The 20075-nt window shown below is 37.3% G+C and overlaps 1 protein-coding gene across 11 annotated transcripts in view; it reads left to right on the top strand.

The window, feature by feature from the left end:
• Positions 1-19624, top strand: part of mbd6 (methyl-CpG binding domain protein 6) — a 195997-nt gene extending 176373 nt beyond the window's left edge. For 2 of the 11 annotated variants that reach the window (XR_010963391.1, XR_010963389.1), the window contains exons 10-11: positions 15579-15870; positions 17106-17188. Coding sequence is in view for 5 of the 11 variants with exons in the window: in XM_067987181.1 (XP_067843282.1) it covers positions 17106-17212; positions 18402-18495 (201 nt within the window). In the remaining 6 variants the exon portion in view is untranslated. Of the gene's footprint in view, positions 1-15578; positions 15871-17105; positions 17226-17402; positions 17575-17666; positions 17703-18401 lie in introns of those variants that run through there. The other 9 variants (XM_067987181.1, XM_067987180.1, XM_067987184.1 and 6 more) reach the window with 7 other exon arrangements.
• The last annotated feature ends 451 nt before the right edge of the window (positions 19625-20075 follow it).

The following is a 20075-nucleotide window of genomic DNA, read 5'->3' as shown; positions in this document are numbered from 1 at the left end:
TTAGGGTTTTCTTGTGGGTAGGGAAGCAAATAATTATCAGTAAAGAACTATTCAGTGTATCTTAAAACATAAAAACCTTACTGTAGTTATAAATTACCATCTCTTTCCTGTATTATTGCTTTCATTCTCCGATATATTTCAAATAGAGGGAGTTTTTGAGTGGAAGAATAACATCTTTATATTAATTTTGTTAGGCCAAGGAAAAATATACAGTCGCTTTTTTGTGAACTTTTTTTTAAACAGATCACAAGATCTGGTGTGTATCATGTAACTTTAAATAATTTTGATTATTTTTATTAACTTAGGTTTTTAATATAATATGCACTACATTGCAAAAATGTGATATGTGTTGAAATTGTATATAATGTATTGCTTTCATGTTATGTTTAAACCTACACAATTGAAATTTGATTTATTTCAACTTGCACACTTTGTTAAAATTGTGCATTACACATAAACTTATTTGACTTTACAGAGCTATGGCAAAAGTATCTACAGTGCAAGTGTCAAAGTAGGGATTTCCAATATTGATCATTGACAGTAATGTAAATACTGCATTTGCTTTTTGTCTACAGATATTTCATGGATTATAATTGAACTGTTAGTTGAACAGCACAGGTATTCGTTTTGTTAGACTTAATTGAAAAACAGTGTGTAGAATCTGGAACAAGTGAAGATCTTACTGTAAAAAGAAAAACTGCAAATGCTGGAAATGTGAAATAAAAACAGAAAATGCCAGAAATACACAGCCGGTTAGCCAGCGACTGCAAAGAGAAAAGACAAGTTAATATTTCTGTTGAAGGGTTCCACATCCGAAAAGTTAACCTGTCTTCTCCTCATAGAAGAGCCTCTTGGTTTATTTTTTTCAAACAGCAGTGCATTATGCTTGAATTTGATTTGTTCAAACTTAAAAATTATTTTTTAGTTGAGAACTTTCTAAGAGTTAAAATTGTGGCTCTTTAAAGAAAAGTAGCAAGGTATCTTAGATTTGGAAATTTTGTGAATGGCAAATAACCTAGCAGGTTAATGTTGGAATAGTCCTTTAGATTTATTCATGACTGACTTACTAATAGTGTGCTGACAATTTCTAAGCAAAAAAGAATCTACTTGTCTTGATAATGCATTTTACCTGATCCAGCAGAGTGTTCCAAAATGGTGCTTTCAGTTTTTGAAAGGTCTTGATCCAAGCGTAGAACTTCTAGGCAAACTGGTTTATGCAATTATCAGGATTCAGCTATATTGGTCTTCCTATTTGGTTCCACATAACCTGTTTACTCAATTGATAGCAACAATTAAATGTTGATTGTTGGCAAGTGAGATGAAATCGTTCAGGCAGATTAACCTGCTTTTTCCAAAATTAATATAAACAGTATGGTTGTGTGCCCTTCAACAAGAAAACCCAAGTGGTGAGCATGGCATTTCCTTTATTAAGTCATCTTTGTTAAGAGAACAGTTAAACGGACATATACTAATTACACTCACAAAGCATATTGCTGCCAAAGGATTAAAGTCATTACACTCTTCTGATCCCCTAACCCTTCCCAATAGCAGGTTTGATTTAGATAGTTGTCTCGTATCTTCACACCCTTACCTTGGAGAATAGTGTGAAGCATTAGAAGGATTCACAGGCTGATTAGCAGTCTGACAGACCGCGACATGAACGTTCCTTCCATGGCCATTACCATCTTTATACTAACCGATAGGGTGGTTAGTCCTATACAGCCAGAGGGTTTTATGGACTCTCACAACCCATATGATAGGGGGGGGTTGGGGGCTACCCACACCCATCGGACACAAGTATCCTGCTGGATGTCAACCCAGACTTCAGATCCGGAGCTCTGATCTCCGCTCATCGGGACTATTTGGAGCGGGATTCGATCCATGCACCTTCTGACTTACACGTGGGTGTGCTACCACTAATCCAGATGCTAGATCCAGTGATTTAGATGGTCAAAATGCAGAACTGCCTCATTGAGCCCTCAAAGGCTAGGTGGATCGAAAGGCAACAAGATGTTATCGACCATGCAATCCATCTGCTTAAAAAATAGTCAGCGCTCGCCACAGAAGTTACTACTTCATTCTCCACCTTCATTTCAGTGCGATTTGGGTCCTTGGAAGCCACCCATTTTGAATGTTATGACAAAAATGCATGCTTAATAATTGCATGAAAACTTGGACTCAAGATCCAATATCTCTCTCATTATAACATGTAATTGCTATCATGAAGATTCGGTGTATTGTACTTGATTATTTCTATACGAATCGAGCACTGACTTTTACTTTTGTTCATTTCTACCAATGGACATGTTGCACCAGACAATAAAGTAGTCCGCCTCAGTCTAAACAGTTTTTACAATCGCGCAGTTCTCCGTTAAAATGTACAAGAAGTTAATCTATGCCTAACCCAAGTTTGAATACGCTTTAAATAAACTTTTCCATTAGTACATTCTGTGTTATTTTCTAAATGGCAAGAAGCTAGGAACTGTGGATGAGCAGAGAGATTTAGGGGTCTAAGTACATAAATCACTAAAAGCTAGTGGACAGGTACAAAAAATAATTAAAAAGGCTAATGGGAAGTTGGCCTTTATCTTAAGAGGGCTGGAATACAAAGGGGTGGAAGTTATATTACAGCAGTACAGAGCTCTGGTGAGACCCCATCTGGAGTACTGCATTCAATTCTGGGCACCACATCTTAGGAAGGATATATTGGTCTTGGAGGGAGGTACAGTGCAGATTCACCAGAATGACACTGGGGCTGAAAGGATTGAATTATGAGAACAGGTTGCATGGACTAGGCTTACATTCCCTTGAATATAGAAGATTAAGGGGTGATCTAATTGAAGTGTTTAAGATGATTAAAGGATTTGATTGGGTAGATAGAGAGAAACTATTTCCTCTGTTCGGAGAGTCCAGAACAAGGGGGCATAACCTTAAAATTAGAGCTAGGTCGTTCAGGAGTGATGTCAGAAAGCACTTCTTCACACAAAGTGCAGTGGAAATGTGGAACTCTGTTCTCCCAAAAGGCTGTGGATGCTGGGTCAATTGAAAATTTCAAAACTGAGATTGATAGATTTTTGTTAGGCGAGGGTATTAAGGGTAACGGAACTAAGGCGAGTCGATGGAGTTAAGATACAGATCAGCCATGATCTAATTGAATGGCGGAACAGGCTCGAGGAGCTGAAATGGCCTGCTCCTGTTCCTATGTTTCCTGTGTTCAGATCTGTTTGCAGCATTTGCATAAGGGTTATTTAATCATAAAACTAAGCTAGTATTGAATCTCCTCTTCTCTACTAACCACGTCTACTGACTTCCCTCCACTGCACAATCCATCCTCGCTCCAGATACTAAATGCAAGAAGCTTTTGGATTTCTTAATTCCAAAATTGAGGCCATTAATGTGGCTACTTCAGTTTCCTCCCCCAAACCAGCCTACGCCCTCCCATCCTCTACAGTTTCTTCCCAATTTTCCACACACTCATCTCCATAAAACCAGCCCCTTCCTCCTTGATCACTTCTGTCCTAGTTCCAGATTACCCAAGTTCCCCTCCTCAGCGCCGTGCTTTTTGACATCAACCTATTCTTAACCTTTGGCCTCCTTCAAAAGCACTGTCATCACTCCCTTGTCAAAAAAAACCTCAATCCCTCCATTCTTGCCAACTACCACCTTATATTTTATTCCAAGTATTTGAATGCATTTTTACAACCCAACTATACATTCACCTCTCCCATCACTTCTTGTTTGAAATCCTCCAATATGATTTCCAATCTGTCCGTTGCACTGGCCAAATGTCACCAATGACATTCTGTGACTGTTGAAGCAGAGTCAATAAGTTCTTTTGGAAGGGAATTAGATACAGTTTACTCCTCTTTATAGAAAGGTGCTTACTTCAAGTGATCTTACAATTCAATTTGTTTAGCACTGCATTCCCACTTTGTGTTATTTACATTACTTAATTCAGATTACTGGGTAATTCACATTTTTTTAAGCTTATAAAAGAATTCTGAATTATTCTTAGACTGTAGATACTTGAAAAAGAGATAACATTCAAAGGTATGGAGAACACACAGGCGAGTGGGATTAGACTAGGTAGTTCACATGGAAAAAAACATTGGCGCAGATTGGATGTGCCAAATGGTCTTTTTTATGTTGTAATTCAGCCTGATCTCACTGTCAAGCTCTGTAGCTTTTCCCTACCAGATGCCCTACTGTAGTCAATATGAACTGCTTAAAAATCAGTTTGATGTATTAAAAATTAACAGAATGGCAAAAAATTGAGAATATTTGGAAAAAATATAAACACAGGTAGGAACTTTCCCATCAGTTTTTAAAACAAGTTTTAGTTTTGAAGCAATTTTAACTTACAGAAATTTCCCATAATTATGAATAAAAGATGACCGGTGAAGGGATGCACTTCAGCACACCTGCTCCACAGATCAGGGCTCTTGTCTTAGTAGTTTCAAATAGATGAGCCGTAGCAGAGGTTTTCTCTCCCAAGTCCTTGTTGAATATTCACTGTTTTAAAAACACACACAGGAAAAGGAAATCCCATTTCTATGGAGTTCACCGAGTTACCCCTTCTGACATCACCAAGTATATCCTCTCCATGCAGGCAATGAGGAATCCTATTATTGAAGATGTCTCTAAAACTAACTTTTTTAAAAATGTTTTTACTGAACTGAGGGAGCACTGTGGGGTAGGTGCCAATCTGTGATCGATGTTTCCCATAGGATTGCCGCCTTAAAGTAAATCATAATTCTTTGTAGCTGTTAAATTCTGAAAAGCACCATTGATACACATGTTGATACTACAGTAAGTAAAGTAGTTGCACAGCATCTGGGAAGATGAATCAGCTGGCATATAGCAATGAACATGGTTCACTCTTTCTACAAGTACAGCAGCAAAGGTTCTATGAGAAAGAGCTGTAGAAGTCAAGCAGTAGAATAAAGCAGTTTTAAACATTGCATGCTATGTGATTTGGGTAATGTTTGGTTTTGGTAATCATGCCTTCACCCAGGTGGAGCCTAAGAAGTCGGAAAGTCTCCAGGGCCACCGCAGAATTGGGAAGACGAACTGGCAGTAAGGACACGTGCTGTTTATTTTGATATACTTATAAAATGAATAGTGTTGCAGAAAAACATTTCCCCTTATTGCTCTGCATCATATTAAGCTCTGTAAGGCAGGTACTGTAATATGAATATATTACCATTTGTTCTCTTTCACATACCATAAGTGAACAAATCTCTCTAAAGAACCATTACTTTTGGCATCTGCCCCTTTATAAATGTGCTGTGTCATGCATCCCAGGAATTGCTGCTCTTGTGTCCTTTTAATAGCACTCCCTCTACAGGCCTGCCATATTTATCCTTCATTTGCAACATCCCACATCCACAATCACAAAGTGTCTGAATAAAGAATATTCACATGTTCCAGTCACATCTGGAATTTGATCTTTCTTTCTCTCTCTCTCTTATACATCTTATAAGAACATAAGAAATAGGAGCAGGAGTAGGCCAATCGGCCCCTCGAGCCTGCTCCGCCATTCAATAATATCATGGCTGATCTGATCCTAACCTCAAATCTAAATTCATGTCCAATTTCCTGCCCGCTCCCCGTAACCCCTAATTCCCTTTACTTCTAGGAAACTGTCTATTTCTGTTTTAAATTTATTTAATGATGTCGCTTCCTGGGGCAGCAAATTCCACAGACCTACTACCCTCTGAGTGAAGAAGTTTCTCCTCATCTCAGTTTTGAAAGAGCAGCCCCTTATTCTAAGATTATGCCCCCTCGTTCTAGTTTCACCCATCCTTGGGAACATCCTTACCGCATCCACCCGATCAAGCCCCTTCACAATCTTATATGTTTCAATAAGATCGCCTCTCATTCTTCTGAACTCCAATGAGTAGAGTCCCAATCTACTCAACCTCTCCTCATATGTCCGCCCCCTCATCCCCGGGATTAACCGAGTGAACCTTCTTTGTACTGCCTCGAGAGCAAGTATGTCTTTTCTTAAGTATGGAGACCAAAACTGTATGCAGTATTCCAGGTGCGGTCTCACCAATACCTTATATAACTGCAGCAATACCTCCCTGTTTTTATATTCTATCCCCTTAGCAATAAAAGCCAACATTCCGTTGGCCTTCTTGATCACCTGCTGCATAAAGTAATCAGTTTCTCTTGGAAAAGGTATCAAACCCCAACCCAAGTTATTTCCTGTCGTGTTTTATTTTGTTCCTGGTTTCTTGCATTAGCCAGAGTCCATATACAATTAAAAGAAGATGTGGCAGCGTCAGTGAAATATGACTGGTAGTTAGTTGGTAATATTGGTTTTGCAACAGCCAAAACACAGCAAAAATGAAAACGAATGTTACATTTTTAATTGGACTTCGTCTCCGGAATATTTCTTTGTGGATCATGGTAGCTTTCCATTGTGTGTAATTTGTAAAGCTACTGCTGAAGTGATGAAGACAAATGTTGCATGACACTATGAAATGCTTTATAAGAACGACTATGACCATTTCAAAAAGAAGACAGGCTGAAAGAGTTGGAAGAGAAATGTGCACACGTAGGAACCAATGTTTACTGCTCCACCAGCCTCAAATGGATCATCAAAACCAAGTCATGAAGTTGCTTATCGAATTGCACAACAATGCAAATCATTTAGCAATGGGGATTTTTGTCGAGGAATGTTTGTAAGATGCGGTAATGCACTATGCTGCAACGAATACTTAAAATGTTATTGTCAGCACAAGCAGGATACCACTCAAATCTCATAAACATGGCAACATCCATCCATGAGCAGCTGAAACAAAAGACACAGACATCTGTCTTTTTCCCCATAGCCGTTGATGAAAGTAACGGTCATCAAGTCAAGTCAGTAGGCTACTAATTTTTGCGCAAGGCATTGATAAGCAGCTCAATATCACTGACTATCTACTTAACATCAAGTTTCTACATTCCATTACAAGGGGATTTGATATTGCAGATTAACTAGACGAAGCAATAAACAACAGACCAGACTGGAAAAGGCTAGCTGCCATAATCAGACGTGTTGTACCAAGCACGAGCTGAAAAGGAGCAGAATGCCAGTGCTTCTGAAGAAGCAGGCAACAGCAATGTAATCATTTACAGTGTACATAACACCTCATGATGTAAGATTCAATGTTGCATTAGTCATAGATGTCTATTGTTTTTTTTCTTATCTTAATTTCAATTGTGCAAGAGCCTTAAGTCACTGCTAACTTATTTTCCTTGAAGAAATGGAAAAATAGTATCTAGTTCTTCATAGAAGTTTACTGGCTTAGCCAGGGTAAATTACTGAAATGAGATTTTGAACTGTATGCAAAAATCCTCGAATTTCTGAAAGAATAGACTGGGGATACAATAGTGGATCCTTCCTTTATTGCAAGCTTGACTTTTCTGGTTGTTTTGACAAATCACCTTAAACTGAATTTCAAGCCTCAGGGAAAAGACAAGGCAGTAGCTCATATGATTGAATGTGTTACAACTTTTGAACCAAGACTGTAAATGAAAAACAAAAAAAGTCAAATTAAGGACATGGGGAAAACGAAGCCATACAATAAACAGTGGAATATCCAGAGGTTTTTTTAAAAAATGGTTCCTTCCCTTTAAAACTTACTCTAAAATAGGGTCTGCAGGTTTACAGGGAGCAGTGCTCGGAAGTCATGGGTCACTGCTTGAGTGACATAAACGTGTCTTTAGATACTGCTCTCATCTAATCTTCGGAAATTACATACATCACAATCAGTTATGAATTAAGCCACATCTAAGCATTCAAAAAAAGCAATATCTGACATTTTCTACTGTGAAGTTTACTTACTTTTACCCCTCTTTTGAAATATTCAGCCTACAAATGGCCTTCCCGTACATCAGCTCGGATCTACCCTCCAAGTGAATCCGTACATTAAACTGGCTATATGACCATGTATCATTATAGACAACCCCAACCCAACTTTAACCTGGCATCCGCATGCACACTTTTAACAGAGCAGTTGACAGCAATCAGGAAGGGACACGCTGTCCAATTTTTCTCTCCTTCTCAGGAACATCTCATTGTGATATCTTTCATCCCACTAATACCTTGTTGAGACTGGGTAACTCCACATAAATCACGGATTAAACCTGGGACCTTCCTGAACTGTATAGCTAACTGTTAAATCTCATGGTTCATTTATCACTGAGCTTTCATTTTTATAATATAAAAGTACATAAGTTATAGAAAAAGTCAACCGCTTGAAAAAGCCAGTCCTGTTGAAATGGAACAAATGGGGAAAAGTTTGTGCATTTTCATTATTTGAAAGAGGTTCCAGAGTTTGTCAGATTTGAAAGATGCAACAGCTATGCAAAGGGAGCGAAGTCAGTAATTGGCAAGTTCCAGTCAAGATTTGCTGACATCTCCAAACTCACTGTTTTCTAAACCTTTCACACATATCCTGATGGGCCCAATGATGCCTTATCAGAAATTATTTGAACTTCAAAAGCAGCTCTATTCTCAAGGATCAGCTCCAGAGTTGCACTTTGCTGGATTTCTACAAATTATTGTTTGCAGACGGTCTGATGTTCGACACATTTTCACTATTTGAAGCATGTACGTTTGCAGACGAGCATTCTCACTTGTGAGAATGGCAAAATTTAAGCGTTGTACACAACCACAAATCTTTGCGCTTTATTAAGAGTTGCCATTCCTAACACGATTCTAAACATAGACAAGTTGGTGAAAGATAAATCTAGTATCGTGCTTCAAATTAGTTATCATGAAGCTGTGTTGACTAATGAAAAATAACAGACTGCTTTAATAAGTGACAAAAGTAGTGTTGCCTTCAATAAAATATTCCTTGAATGTGCTGTTTTGTATTGTAACTGTTTATATGGTAAGCAACTTAAGTGGCTCCCTAAGACAGCTTGCATTTATATAACTGTAACATAGAAAACATCCCAGATGCTTCACTTGAGGAGAATTATTTAGACAAAGTTAAGTACAGTCCAAATTTTAGCAGTGAAGACACCCAACTATGTTCCCAGGAAGCCCAGGTATGCTTGAAGACATAAGAAATAGCAGTTTTAAAAGTAACCTCTTTCCAGAAGTTTGATCTTTAAAGGATGCTGATTTATTTGAAAGCAAACCATAGCACTATACAAGCTCTGTTTCTTCTGTAGGCAACTCTTTGAAGATGAAAGAACCGTGTTAGAAGTTTTAAGATTGACTTTGAAGATGGAATTATCTTTAGTTCTTAGTAATTTTGATCAAGATGTTGTAAGCATAAGGTTTTTATTTATAATGTAACTTTAACAGCAAATAAATTCCCTTTTAAATTGTAGTTAACCAATATTTTGCATAAACCAGATTATAGCACAGACCATAGGACCAATATTTTCACTCTTTATTAGTATTTCTCCCCAAATATTGCTTCAAGGGTATACATGGGGTCAGTGAAGCTCAATGCCTTCAACAATCTCAGATAAGCAAACTATCAAATGAACAATTTTAATAATTGGTAACATTGCATTACAACGAGGAATGAATATGCAAATCCGGTCCTTTTAGAATTTTGATTCAAGGGTAGAGAAAGAAAATATAAAATGCCATGATGCTTGGTATTTTGTGGAGAGATTCCTTTGACCACCAGTTGTAGTTTTACAACCAGTGTAAGGCCACATTGGTCTTACAACTGATGCCAAATCCAGAACTCATGCTACTGCATCTACAGTTGTACTGCACATTTTGCTTTGCTCTGATTCTGAAACCATTGTGAAGCAATTCAAAATATACAGTAAAACTGTTCGTAACATGTATGGCTTTGTAGGACAGAATGAGACTGAAGAAGACCTCTCTGAAAATTACTCAAACCCCTTGGAAAATGGATTATATACACATAGCACAGTGTATATATTTCTTTAATCATACTTATGGGTAATTGGACATGTGATAAGTCTCCTCACTCTGCCAAATATATAATTAAATTTAAGCTGTTGACTTAGTTCTAAGATGGGTTGAATCTACAAAACCCTTTAAAATGTGGTACTAATTGGTAATTTCACTCAGATCGCAAGCAGGGTTTGGAGAAAATGTCAAATGTGTACGACAGTAGTGCTCTCGAGGTTTAGAAGGTCATCCCTAGAATGCTGCTAAAGAGACAACTTGTTCCAGTGACATTTGCTTTCCTGGGCGACTAACAAGTTATTAAGTGACCAAAACACGCAATGTAGTGCCCAAAGAATTTCAAGCTTAACCTGATCACTTGGGTGATGTGACAATAATGCACTTATATAATGCCGTTAAAATACAAAATGTTCTGAGTGAGCTGACCAGAAAAATTGGCCAGCCCAGGGAGTCTGGAAGTACTGCCACTCTAAAGTTTAAGAGTGCTTTACTATGCATCTGATCAGTGTTTTCTCTGACCTTGGTGTGTGCCCAATGCTGACATTAAGTATCAAAAAGGGGTAAATATTCCATTCATCCACTGCCTTTAAACACACAATGTTTGCTGAATAAATGTTAAAATACCTGTTCAGAAGATAGGTATGGAAAAGGAAGGCCATTTGACCCATTCTAATGTATACATCCAGAAAGTACCCCATTATAGCATTCAGCTGTTAAATTATTCCAAGATTTTTGCCTCCACCAACCGACCTGGATGTCCATTCCATGTATTGCTCGTTTGAAGTTTAATTTGAAGTAGTAAGGATTTACCCTTCCTAAAAGAAAAGCAAAATACTGTGGATGCTGGAAATCAGAAATAAAAACTGGAAACACTCAGCAGGTCAGGCAGCGTCTATAGAGAGAGAGAAACGAAGTTAATGTTTCAGGTCAATGAACTTTCATCAGAACCGATGCCCTTCATCTCTTCCAGCTTACATCCGCAACTCTTCCGACACCCTCCCCAGTTCTGATGAAAGGTCATTGACCTAAAACGTTAACTTTGTTTCTCTCTCCACAGATGCTGCTTGACCTGCTGAGTGCTTCCAGCATTTTCTGTTCTTACTTAACTTTCCTAAACCATCTCTTGAGGGTCCCTTTTGGTTGCCTTATTTCAAGGCTGAAAGCCCAAGTTTTTCCAGTCCTTATGCATAACTCAGTCCCCTGATGCTGGAGATCATAGAAATCATAGAAAATTTACGGCACAGAAGCTAAGCCATTCGGCCCATCGTGTCCGCGCCGGCTGAGAAACAAGCCACCCAGCCTAATCCCACTTTCCCGCATTTGGTCCGTAGCCCTGCAGGTCACGGCTCTTCAGGTGTACATCCAGGTATTTTTTTAATGAGTTGAGGGTTTCTGCCTCTACCACCCTCTCAGGCAGTGAGTTCCAGACTCCCACCGCCCTCTGGGTGAAATTGTTTTTTCCTAATTTCCGCTCTAATCCTTCTACCAATCACTTGAAATTTATGCCCCCAGAGGCAGTAGTAGAGGCGGGTACAATTTTGTCTTTTAAAACGCATTTGGATAGTTACATGGGTAAGATGGGTATAGAGGGATATGGGCCAAGTGCAGGCAATTGGGACTAGCTTAGTGGTATAAACTGGGCGACATGGACATGTTGGGCCGAAGGGCCTGTTTCCATGTTGTAAACTTCTATGACTCTATGGCTATATATTGCATCTAAAATGCAGCTAAAACCATTTTATAGCTATTTCAATAAATTTAGGGTAAATGCAGTGATCCCACACATCCAGGCTGTGTGGATAGACATTGTTATAAACTGGATAGCCAGGTGGTGAATACTGGAGCCTAGTCTTCAGTTGCTTCAAACCTTTGTTCACAGAGATCCACATTACCACCACTACACCCATGATGGATACAAGAGGTCCCCATTGATATGCACCACCTGAATACAATTAACACTAATTGATATAAATCACATGGATACAATTAACAGACAGGAGCGTGTTTTGGAAAATGTTATGACCCTTTTTTCTAATCTGTGCTCACATCTAGCACGACTCATCTTTTGTAAGTGCAGGATTGTTCAATAAGCCCTTTTGTGTCATCCACCATTCTAAGCAGGTGAAGGTTTTATTGAGAGAGAAAAAAGAAAACACTAAGTTCTCCAATGGCTCAGTGGGTCAGATGACTGTGTGCATGACTAGCCAAGCAGATCACAAAGGCCACAAGTTTGAGTCCTGCTCTGAGCTGATCTCAGAGGGTACAGTTTTGGGGCAGTGAATGAGCAGGAAGCCTTATAGTTTCACAACCTTACAGGAGCTTGATTTAAAATCAAACAGCATCTTACATCAGTGCTAATTTGAAATTTGTACGTTTTGGCTGCAGTGTTGTTAGGCTCGAGGGGATTAAATCTGCTCCATTGATTATTACTGGATCTCAGTATGCGTGGGTGCTGAGAATTAGGCTCAACTGTGATGGACTTATAGTCAAATAACTCACTGTCGATTGCTGTTCAGGCTCATTCTATATATTAGCCATTTGGGAACATCAATACTTGTGGACTAGTACACCAGCATAGATTGCCATCTTTAAAAGAAGGGGATAAGGAATGATCAAAAGATAGAGGAAGCTAATTAAAGTCACTTTACTCCTGTGATACTTTTCAAAAGATCTATGATACTGAATTTCAATCAAATACTTAACTTGATTACTAAATGCCCGGCTTTCAGCCTTCGTATGGTTGGGTTCATTGACCAGTTTTCCCTTCCTTTAAGATTACATTTCCAAAGTAAAGTTAATTTATCGATAACTAAAATTTGCTAGGGGGTGTGCCACAATTTGTTTCTACTTTTACATCTTTTCATACCCTGTCAGTCAGTTCGTACAGTTGATAAAAAGGGAAATTTATATACCTGCACTTTTAAATTTAATTCCCTGCCCACATGTAAACAAAAAGATAATTAAAAGATTACCTCATTGCAGTATGGGAAGTACTAAATGGTATAAATCAGGTGAATGCATAATACTGCTTTGAGAGTCAGGCCAGTAGGGCAAGAGGATATAAGTTTGAATTAGTGACCGTGGGGAGGGGGTGGAGATCATCTTTACTAAAAGTCCAAACAATATATTTATTATCTTCTAGTATTTATAACATACACTACTTCCTTTACTGGGACATTTAGAAACACAAATGCAACATATATACTCAGTTTTAGTACCCCTTAGATCTGCAGATGCTGCCCCTACCTCCTCCACCATCCACTTCCGATCCATATGAAGAAGGAAAAGTGCACATCTGTGCACTACATTGTTTTATTTCGTGATGAGTATTTTGAGATTTGTACATTAGTAATGAGCTGGAGTTTTTATTAAAAGATACATAATCAGAGGCCCTGACCCCTCTCAATCCCATCTGGACCTCTGACAATCCCATCTGTGCACATCATCACATCCTTGTACACAGGTTTAAAATCTGAGTGACACAATGCTTGATTGGACTGGAAAGTAACTGGATTTTGTAAGCGACTTGCTCTCAGATGCAAGGTTCCTTTTATAAATGAGTATGTTGGGAAATTACTCTGCATGCTGTTATTTATATCAATTGTTTAATTGTAGTTACAGCCTGTACATTGATGAAGCACTTAGTTTTGTAGGCAGAGCTGCACAAGTCTACAGGATAACTTAATATATCAGTGAATAAGGTGTATAACTTATAATTTAATGATATTTTTGCAGTTTAAAAAAATTGAATTATCCAATAATTTGAATTAAAAAACAAATAACAGCAAAGTGGAAATTTAGTACTAAAAAAAGAATAATCACTCAGATAATTTGAATTAAGTGACTTTAAATTAAGAGGAATAATCTAATTTAGTGAATTAAACTGAAGATACTTAGAGACAACAGTTAAATACCTGTGGAGATGATTAGTAGAGTCAGCATCTTTTAATTTAGATGTACTTTTAGTATTCATCAATTAAAGTTTCTTTTTTGAGCTGACCTTAAATTATGTTTCAGGTTTTTCTAAAAATTGAAACAAACAAAGCTTTTAGCAGACTTGCACTACTGTCGAGTCCAGTTATCTCTGAAAATAAAATCCTGCTGAAATATTCTATTCACTAAGATGTCCAATAGTTGTTTGTCCTTCACCTTATTATTCAATAACTTAATTGTTATACATTAGGTCTTTTACACATCCTCTCCAATTATACTTTAAATCAGGTAAATTTCTTAATCAACTAATCATATTTAAGAACAGAAAATTAAGTATAGTATAAACTTTCAAATTGACTCTTCAAAGTAAATCTCTGTTGAATTCAGTGACAAATTGTAGGCTTGATTCTAATACATTTTTAGATTACAATGGCATTTCTGTGTCTGTATTTTTCCTGCCATCACAATTCAATTTTTATTATATTTCCAAAGCTTTTTTAAATCAACACAAACTTCTCCCATGATATTTTAAGAGTATTGCTCACTTTTTCAGTTTTGTTTCCTGAAGACTGTCACATTTACTTCCATCAAATATTTGATTCGCCCACAAACTTTAGGAGAAGTTCAAATGCCCAGTGGGGACTACAGAAAGAGTAATTTTTAAAAATAGGTTGATTAAAGAAAGCGATCAGAAAAATCTTAAAAATATAATGCAAGCATAAATACATCAAGATGAGCAGAAAATTTCAACCCCCCCCCCCTCCAAGAAACTGAAAATTAAACAGGCATTTAGAAGCTGCTAAAGAGACCTTGTGTGAACTGGATAAAATGTTTGGAAATTTAAGTGTTATATATATCAAATCAGAAAATTGCCCCATTTGTGTAGAGCATGGCCCAATAAGAGTACAGGGTTCCCATCAGTTTGTTGCTTTGATTATGTTCAAATCCTCTTGCTGTAGTTGAGGTGGAATTAATCCATTCTTAACGTGCTTAGGGAAGGGATCACAAAGCAATACTGGAAATTGATGTGGAGAAGTCTATACCCCTACCTGCCCTGTAAATTTGTGTAAATGAAGGACCAAGATTGAGGTACCAGGGAGCAAAAAAGAAATTAAGTGGATTGAACTCCGCATAGTTGAAACTAGTTGTCGAGCATTTTTAACTACTATTTTTATAACTATCCATCCAATACCCTTTTACCATTAATCCTCTTTCATTGCATTATGATGTTGTCTTGGATCATCAATTTATATATTAGTTTAAAATGTGCCCGATTTATGGATTTACATTGCCAGAGAATAGATGTCCTTTTATTAAATTGTCTTACCCTATTTGTGCTACGTCAATGATATTGCTACATTGAAATCTAAAAGTTGTCGACTAATCTTTCAGTTAATTCCAAGAATGTTCTGAATAAGTGTTCCATGGTTGTATGCCATTCTCTACATTTGCTTCATATATTAGACATTTATAGAATTATAGTTATATAAGTAATATGTGGATATTATGAAATTTTGTTCGTAAATGCCAAAATTTCAATATATCAGGGTTTCAGAGATGTCGCTGTATCAGGAGCTGGCTGAGTTTTATTGACTGACAAATTGTTGAAACTGAGAAAGCAGCAAGTTGTGATCCTGAAACTGACTGTGTACTAACACTGTACACACTCATAAAATAGTTTGCGATCCTGAGACGGTTTCCTGAATTGTAGTTGAATTTCAACTTACTGCGTTCTCTGCTTCTTCAGGTTGTGAGCCTGACCTGAATCGAGCTGCCTACCTTGAAAAAAAAGACCCTGCTCCTGAGACGCTTTCCTGTAGCTGAACTGAAATGAACGCTTTTAAGAAGTATAATTAAGAGATTCACTCAGTGCGCAGACAGAGATTAAGTGCATTATGACTCTGACAACGATTGCCATTGATTTGTGAAGCACGTTCCGCTGCTCCTTCTGGGCTAAACGATGAAAGATTAGCACTTGGATTTTCACTATGTGCAAGCAGTAATGTCATAATGGGAGTTTTATTCCATTCAGTTACATGGTAAGTGAATTGGAACATTGGAAATGTTTCAGTATAAATGGAGAATACCACAGCTACTGATGTGAAACATTATACAGTGAGTGCAACTGACTATGGAACACAAAGTCAAAAGTGTGCTCTGTTTGATCCATAAACTGGATGTATATTGCATCACATTGGTGGCCATGGAAGATGCTATTTATACAGTGAAAATTTTTGAGATGTTTTAAGTTGAAATTTTAAAATGCGTACTCAACTTCCGTGGTTGCAATCTGGCATGCGTTGTTATGGTGTGTTGCTAATGTTCTTCATGCCACATGAGCCATAACATCTTAATGTCCTGAGCTTTACTCATTGAAGTTCATGTTCAAGATTACTAGACCTTACATCTACAGTACCAAACATTACAAAGGAAATTTTGTACTCGGGAATAATTACGGCATTTGCAGACAATTTGCATTACTTTGACAATTGGGCTTTAACATACATAAAGGCAACCTTTCTTGCCTTTGGTATTTACGTTCTGTGTATGCTCAGCTGTTCGTATGTGATGGAGACACTTAAGTGATTCCAACAATTTTCAAACAACAGGTTTATGGTACTATTGAAATATATTTTTGGTAGGAATATAACTGGAGTGTCTTGAGAATTCTTCAGTTCCAAAAGCAATACACCTAATCTTCAGTTCCTCCAATTACACATGCATATATCTGAATATTATTGGTCATACAGCTACCATTGTAAAACCAAAAGGCACCAAAATGACTCAAACAGAAACATTAAAGCTACCTTAATACATTACAAACGTAACTTTTTTTAAAAGCGCTCTGCCTTAAAGGATAACAAGCCATTTTTCTCGGGCCCTGTCCATGTAGCAGTTCACCTGTTTTACAGCTGCTGTTTGTGTATTGGATTGATCCTTGTTAGCAGTTACAAACATCTTTGTCAGCTTGGATTGTCTGCTTGGCTCAGTTAGTAGAATTCTCACACTGGGTCAGAAAGTTGTTAGTTTGACCCCCAACGCAATTTAAACACATAATCTAGACTGCTACCATGATGCAGTACTGAGAGAGTGTTACATTATTGGAGGGGCAATTCTTCAGATGAGATGTTAAACCATGACCTTATCCAGCTGTTCCAGTGGTTCATTTGCTTATTAAAAGATACCATGGAAGTTCTCCCAGTGGAATGGCCAACATTCCTCATTCAATCAATACCTCCAAAAACAAGTTAACATGTCATTCTTCTCATTGCAGTTTGCAGGATTTTTCTGTTTGCAACATGATTGCTGCCATTACCAACATAAGCAACTGTACTTCAAAGTAATTCATTACTTTGAGATGTTTCTGAGAGATGTGATCAGGTAATATATAAATGTAAGTCTTTTCGCCTTTATCCCAGTCCATGTTTCTCTGCTTCACATATATCTCAGCAGGTGCTTTTCTCCAAGTCTATAAAGAAAAAAGAACGAACTTGCATTTATAGCGCTTTTCATGACCACAGGACACCCCAAAGCGCTATGTCCATCATGCCAATGTTTTCCCTTGCTTCAGGCTGATTACAGTGATGCCTTTCCCATAACCTGGAGTCCACAAAATGGGCTGACGGAACAGACTGTTTAAACTTCTGGAAATGTGCCATGTGCAACTAAAACATCGGCACTCACGCACATTGCTCTACTGCCCATTGAAATTAGAACAATGGTATAAATAGATCATTACCCAGGTATGTGCTAAATAGGAAAAATATTCAATTTATAATTTATGCTTCACTCACTGCCAACTTGTGACTTTATTTGTTTGTTTAATATTAAACAGATATTAGAAGTACCCTGTATATACGGTTGAATCCTGGTAAGTGTCAGATTTCCAAGACCTGTTCTGCTTGGATCAGGATAAACTGGATAAAAACAGCCAATGTGTAGACTTTTTGTTCCACATTCCGTGAAAACATTCATTCAGCAATTTAATCTTAAAAAAAACAGAACACTCAGCATTAATATAGATTACACACAAGGGAATAGACTGCTAAAAATATGTATCTGAAGTGATAGTTCAATGTTATGTTAAGCATTAAAATATCTGAGAAACCTGTTTTATGCTTGGATCAGGAATTTGTACTCAAGTATTTTACTACGATCAAGAATTCTAAACAGTGGGGAATTATTGGGTGCAGAATATTGTAATTCTGTGCTTCAATCAGGTATGTGTTGTCTATTCTCATTTGATTAATCTGTAGGAAAAGGCTACGATTTGAGACTACACTTTTGACAGTTCAACCATCCTAGATCTACACTGCACCTCAGTTGAGATTGATTGGCAATAAACTGTTGATCCAGCGTTTTCTGCTGTTATTGAGAGTGGGTTAGGATACCCAAAGACTCTGATTGTCATACTGCACGTGCTAATGTCACTTCTGTAATCTAGGCACCAAAATAATTCCATGTTCAATAGTCATGCTGTACAGATTTGTATCTTATTTTGTTGAATCTCATTCAAGAAATTTACTGCATTTCAATGGGTTAATCTGTAGTCTAATTTTACATTTTATAGGTCCACCAGACACCTCAGAAGGAAAGACAAGTCAAGTCACCAAAAGCCAAGAGGCGGAAAATCTCTAGATAACGTTCAATATCTTCATCACTGACATAGAGTTATAGGGTGGAACTGTGTGTATATAGAGTCTTAATTATCCACGATGCTACAAGGTGCTAATGAACAGTGGTACAGTGTTTCTTCAATAATGAGCAAAAATTATATGCTGGATAGCTCATCAGAAACCTTGTGAGATCATGGTTACAGTTTATCTACTGCTTGCCTAAAAAGTGACATTTTCTACAGTACTAAATGATCAAGAATATCAAAAACTGAACAGTCCAAATGTTTCTGATGAATTTTCATTGTGTATATAGATATGCAAAATTTCATGGTAATATCAAATTGTAAATACTGTATAAAGTTGTCATGTACAAGCATACTTAATGCACAGTTTATCTTTTCTTGTACAAAATAGTGTACAAAATTCTTTGGTTTCTATTGAGTACACATACAAGAGACTACCAGTGTAAAGAGGATAAATAAAAATGCCGCTTAAAGCTTTTATATGCAAGATGCTGTTTTTGTATTTAACAGCAGATGAGGCATGGTTATGTGATAATTTGATTATGGCAGACACTTCACACCGCCAATGTTCATTTCTATTCTGTTTAGAATTCTGTCCTTTGTGCAATGACATGGAGGTCTACGACAGTCCCACATGCAAACTCCATGTAAAATGAAGTCTTTCTTTTACCCCTTACTTTTTTTCCCTTTCTGAATTGATGTGTTATGTTTTGATGGTATTGTTGTCTGTGTTTTCTTATCAGTCAGCTTTTCTGCTGTTTTATGTCAAAACAAATGTTTTATTCATCAAAGATGTGTGCTTTATATTTAATTTTGCCTTTCTTTGCTTTACTCTCCCAAACTGTCTTGTAATGACCAACTTTACTCTTTGTTTTGACATTGAACTAATTGATTTGTATTTTCTCACATGTATACTTTACATTAGTAGAATATGTAAAGTATTTTGTGCACTTGATTTTAATTGGTTGATGGCATTTATGTGGGTGATAGGAGTAGTTTGTTCCAGTCCATGCAAATTCTCTTTAGGGTTTTATGGTTTCATGTAAAGGACAGTAATTGTAAATATTGTGAGCATTACAGGTCGTGCAGTGTTGTAACATTTTTAATAATGTTGCACCTACTTTACAATTAAAAACTGGTCACTCATACTTGAATTTCTGCTTGTGGAGCCATTCTTTACCAACAGATTTAAGGTGATTGGCGAAAGAGCCAGAGGCGACATGAGGAAACTTTTTTACGCAGCGAGTTGTAATGATCTGGAATGCACTGCCTGAAAGGGTAGTGGAAGCAGATTCAATAATAACTTTCAAAAGGGAATTGGATAAATACTTGAAGGGAAAAAAATTACAAGGCTATGGAGAAAGAGCAGGGGAACGAGACTAATTGGAAAGCTCTTTCAAAGAGCCTGCACAGGCATGATGGGCCGAATAGCCGCCTCCTGTGCTGTATCTACTATGAGTTCATGGTTAAATAGGAATCCTAATGCAATACATCAGGCCTATTTTTAAACCTCTTTTCAAATCGAGTTTAAAAAAAGTTATCATGATTAGTATTATTACTTTCATTTTGACATTGTAGATGGTTATCACATTTTCTATACAGTCG

The sequence above is a fragment of the Heptranchias perlo genome, chromosome 7 (assembly GCF_035084215.1).
Source record: "Heptranchias perlo isolate sHepPer1 chromosome 7, sHepPer1.hap1, whole genome shotgun sequence".
Lineage (NCBI taxonomy): Eukaryota > Metazoa > Chordata > Chondrichthyes > Hexanchiformes > Hexanchidae > Heptranchias > Heptranchias perlo.
Note: the sequence above shows the minus strand (reverse complement) of the source record. Positions and strands in the feature narration are given on the sequence as shown.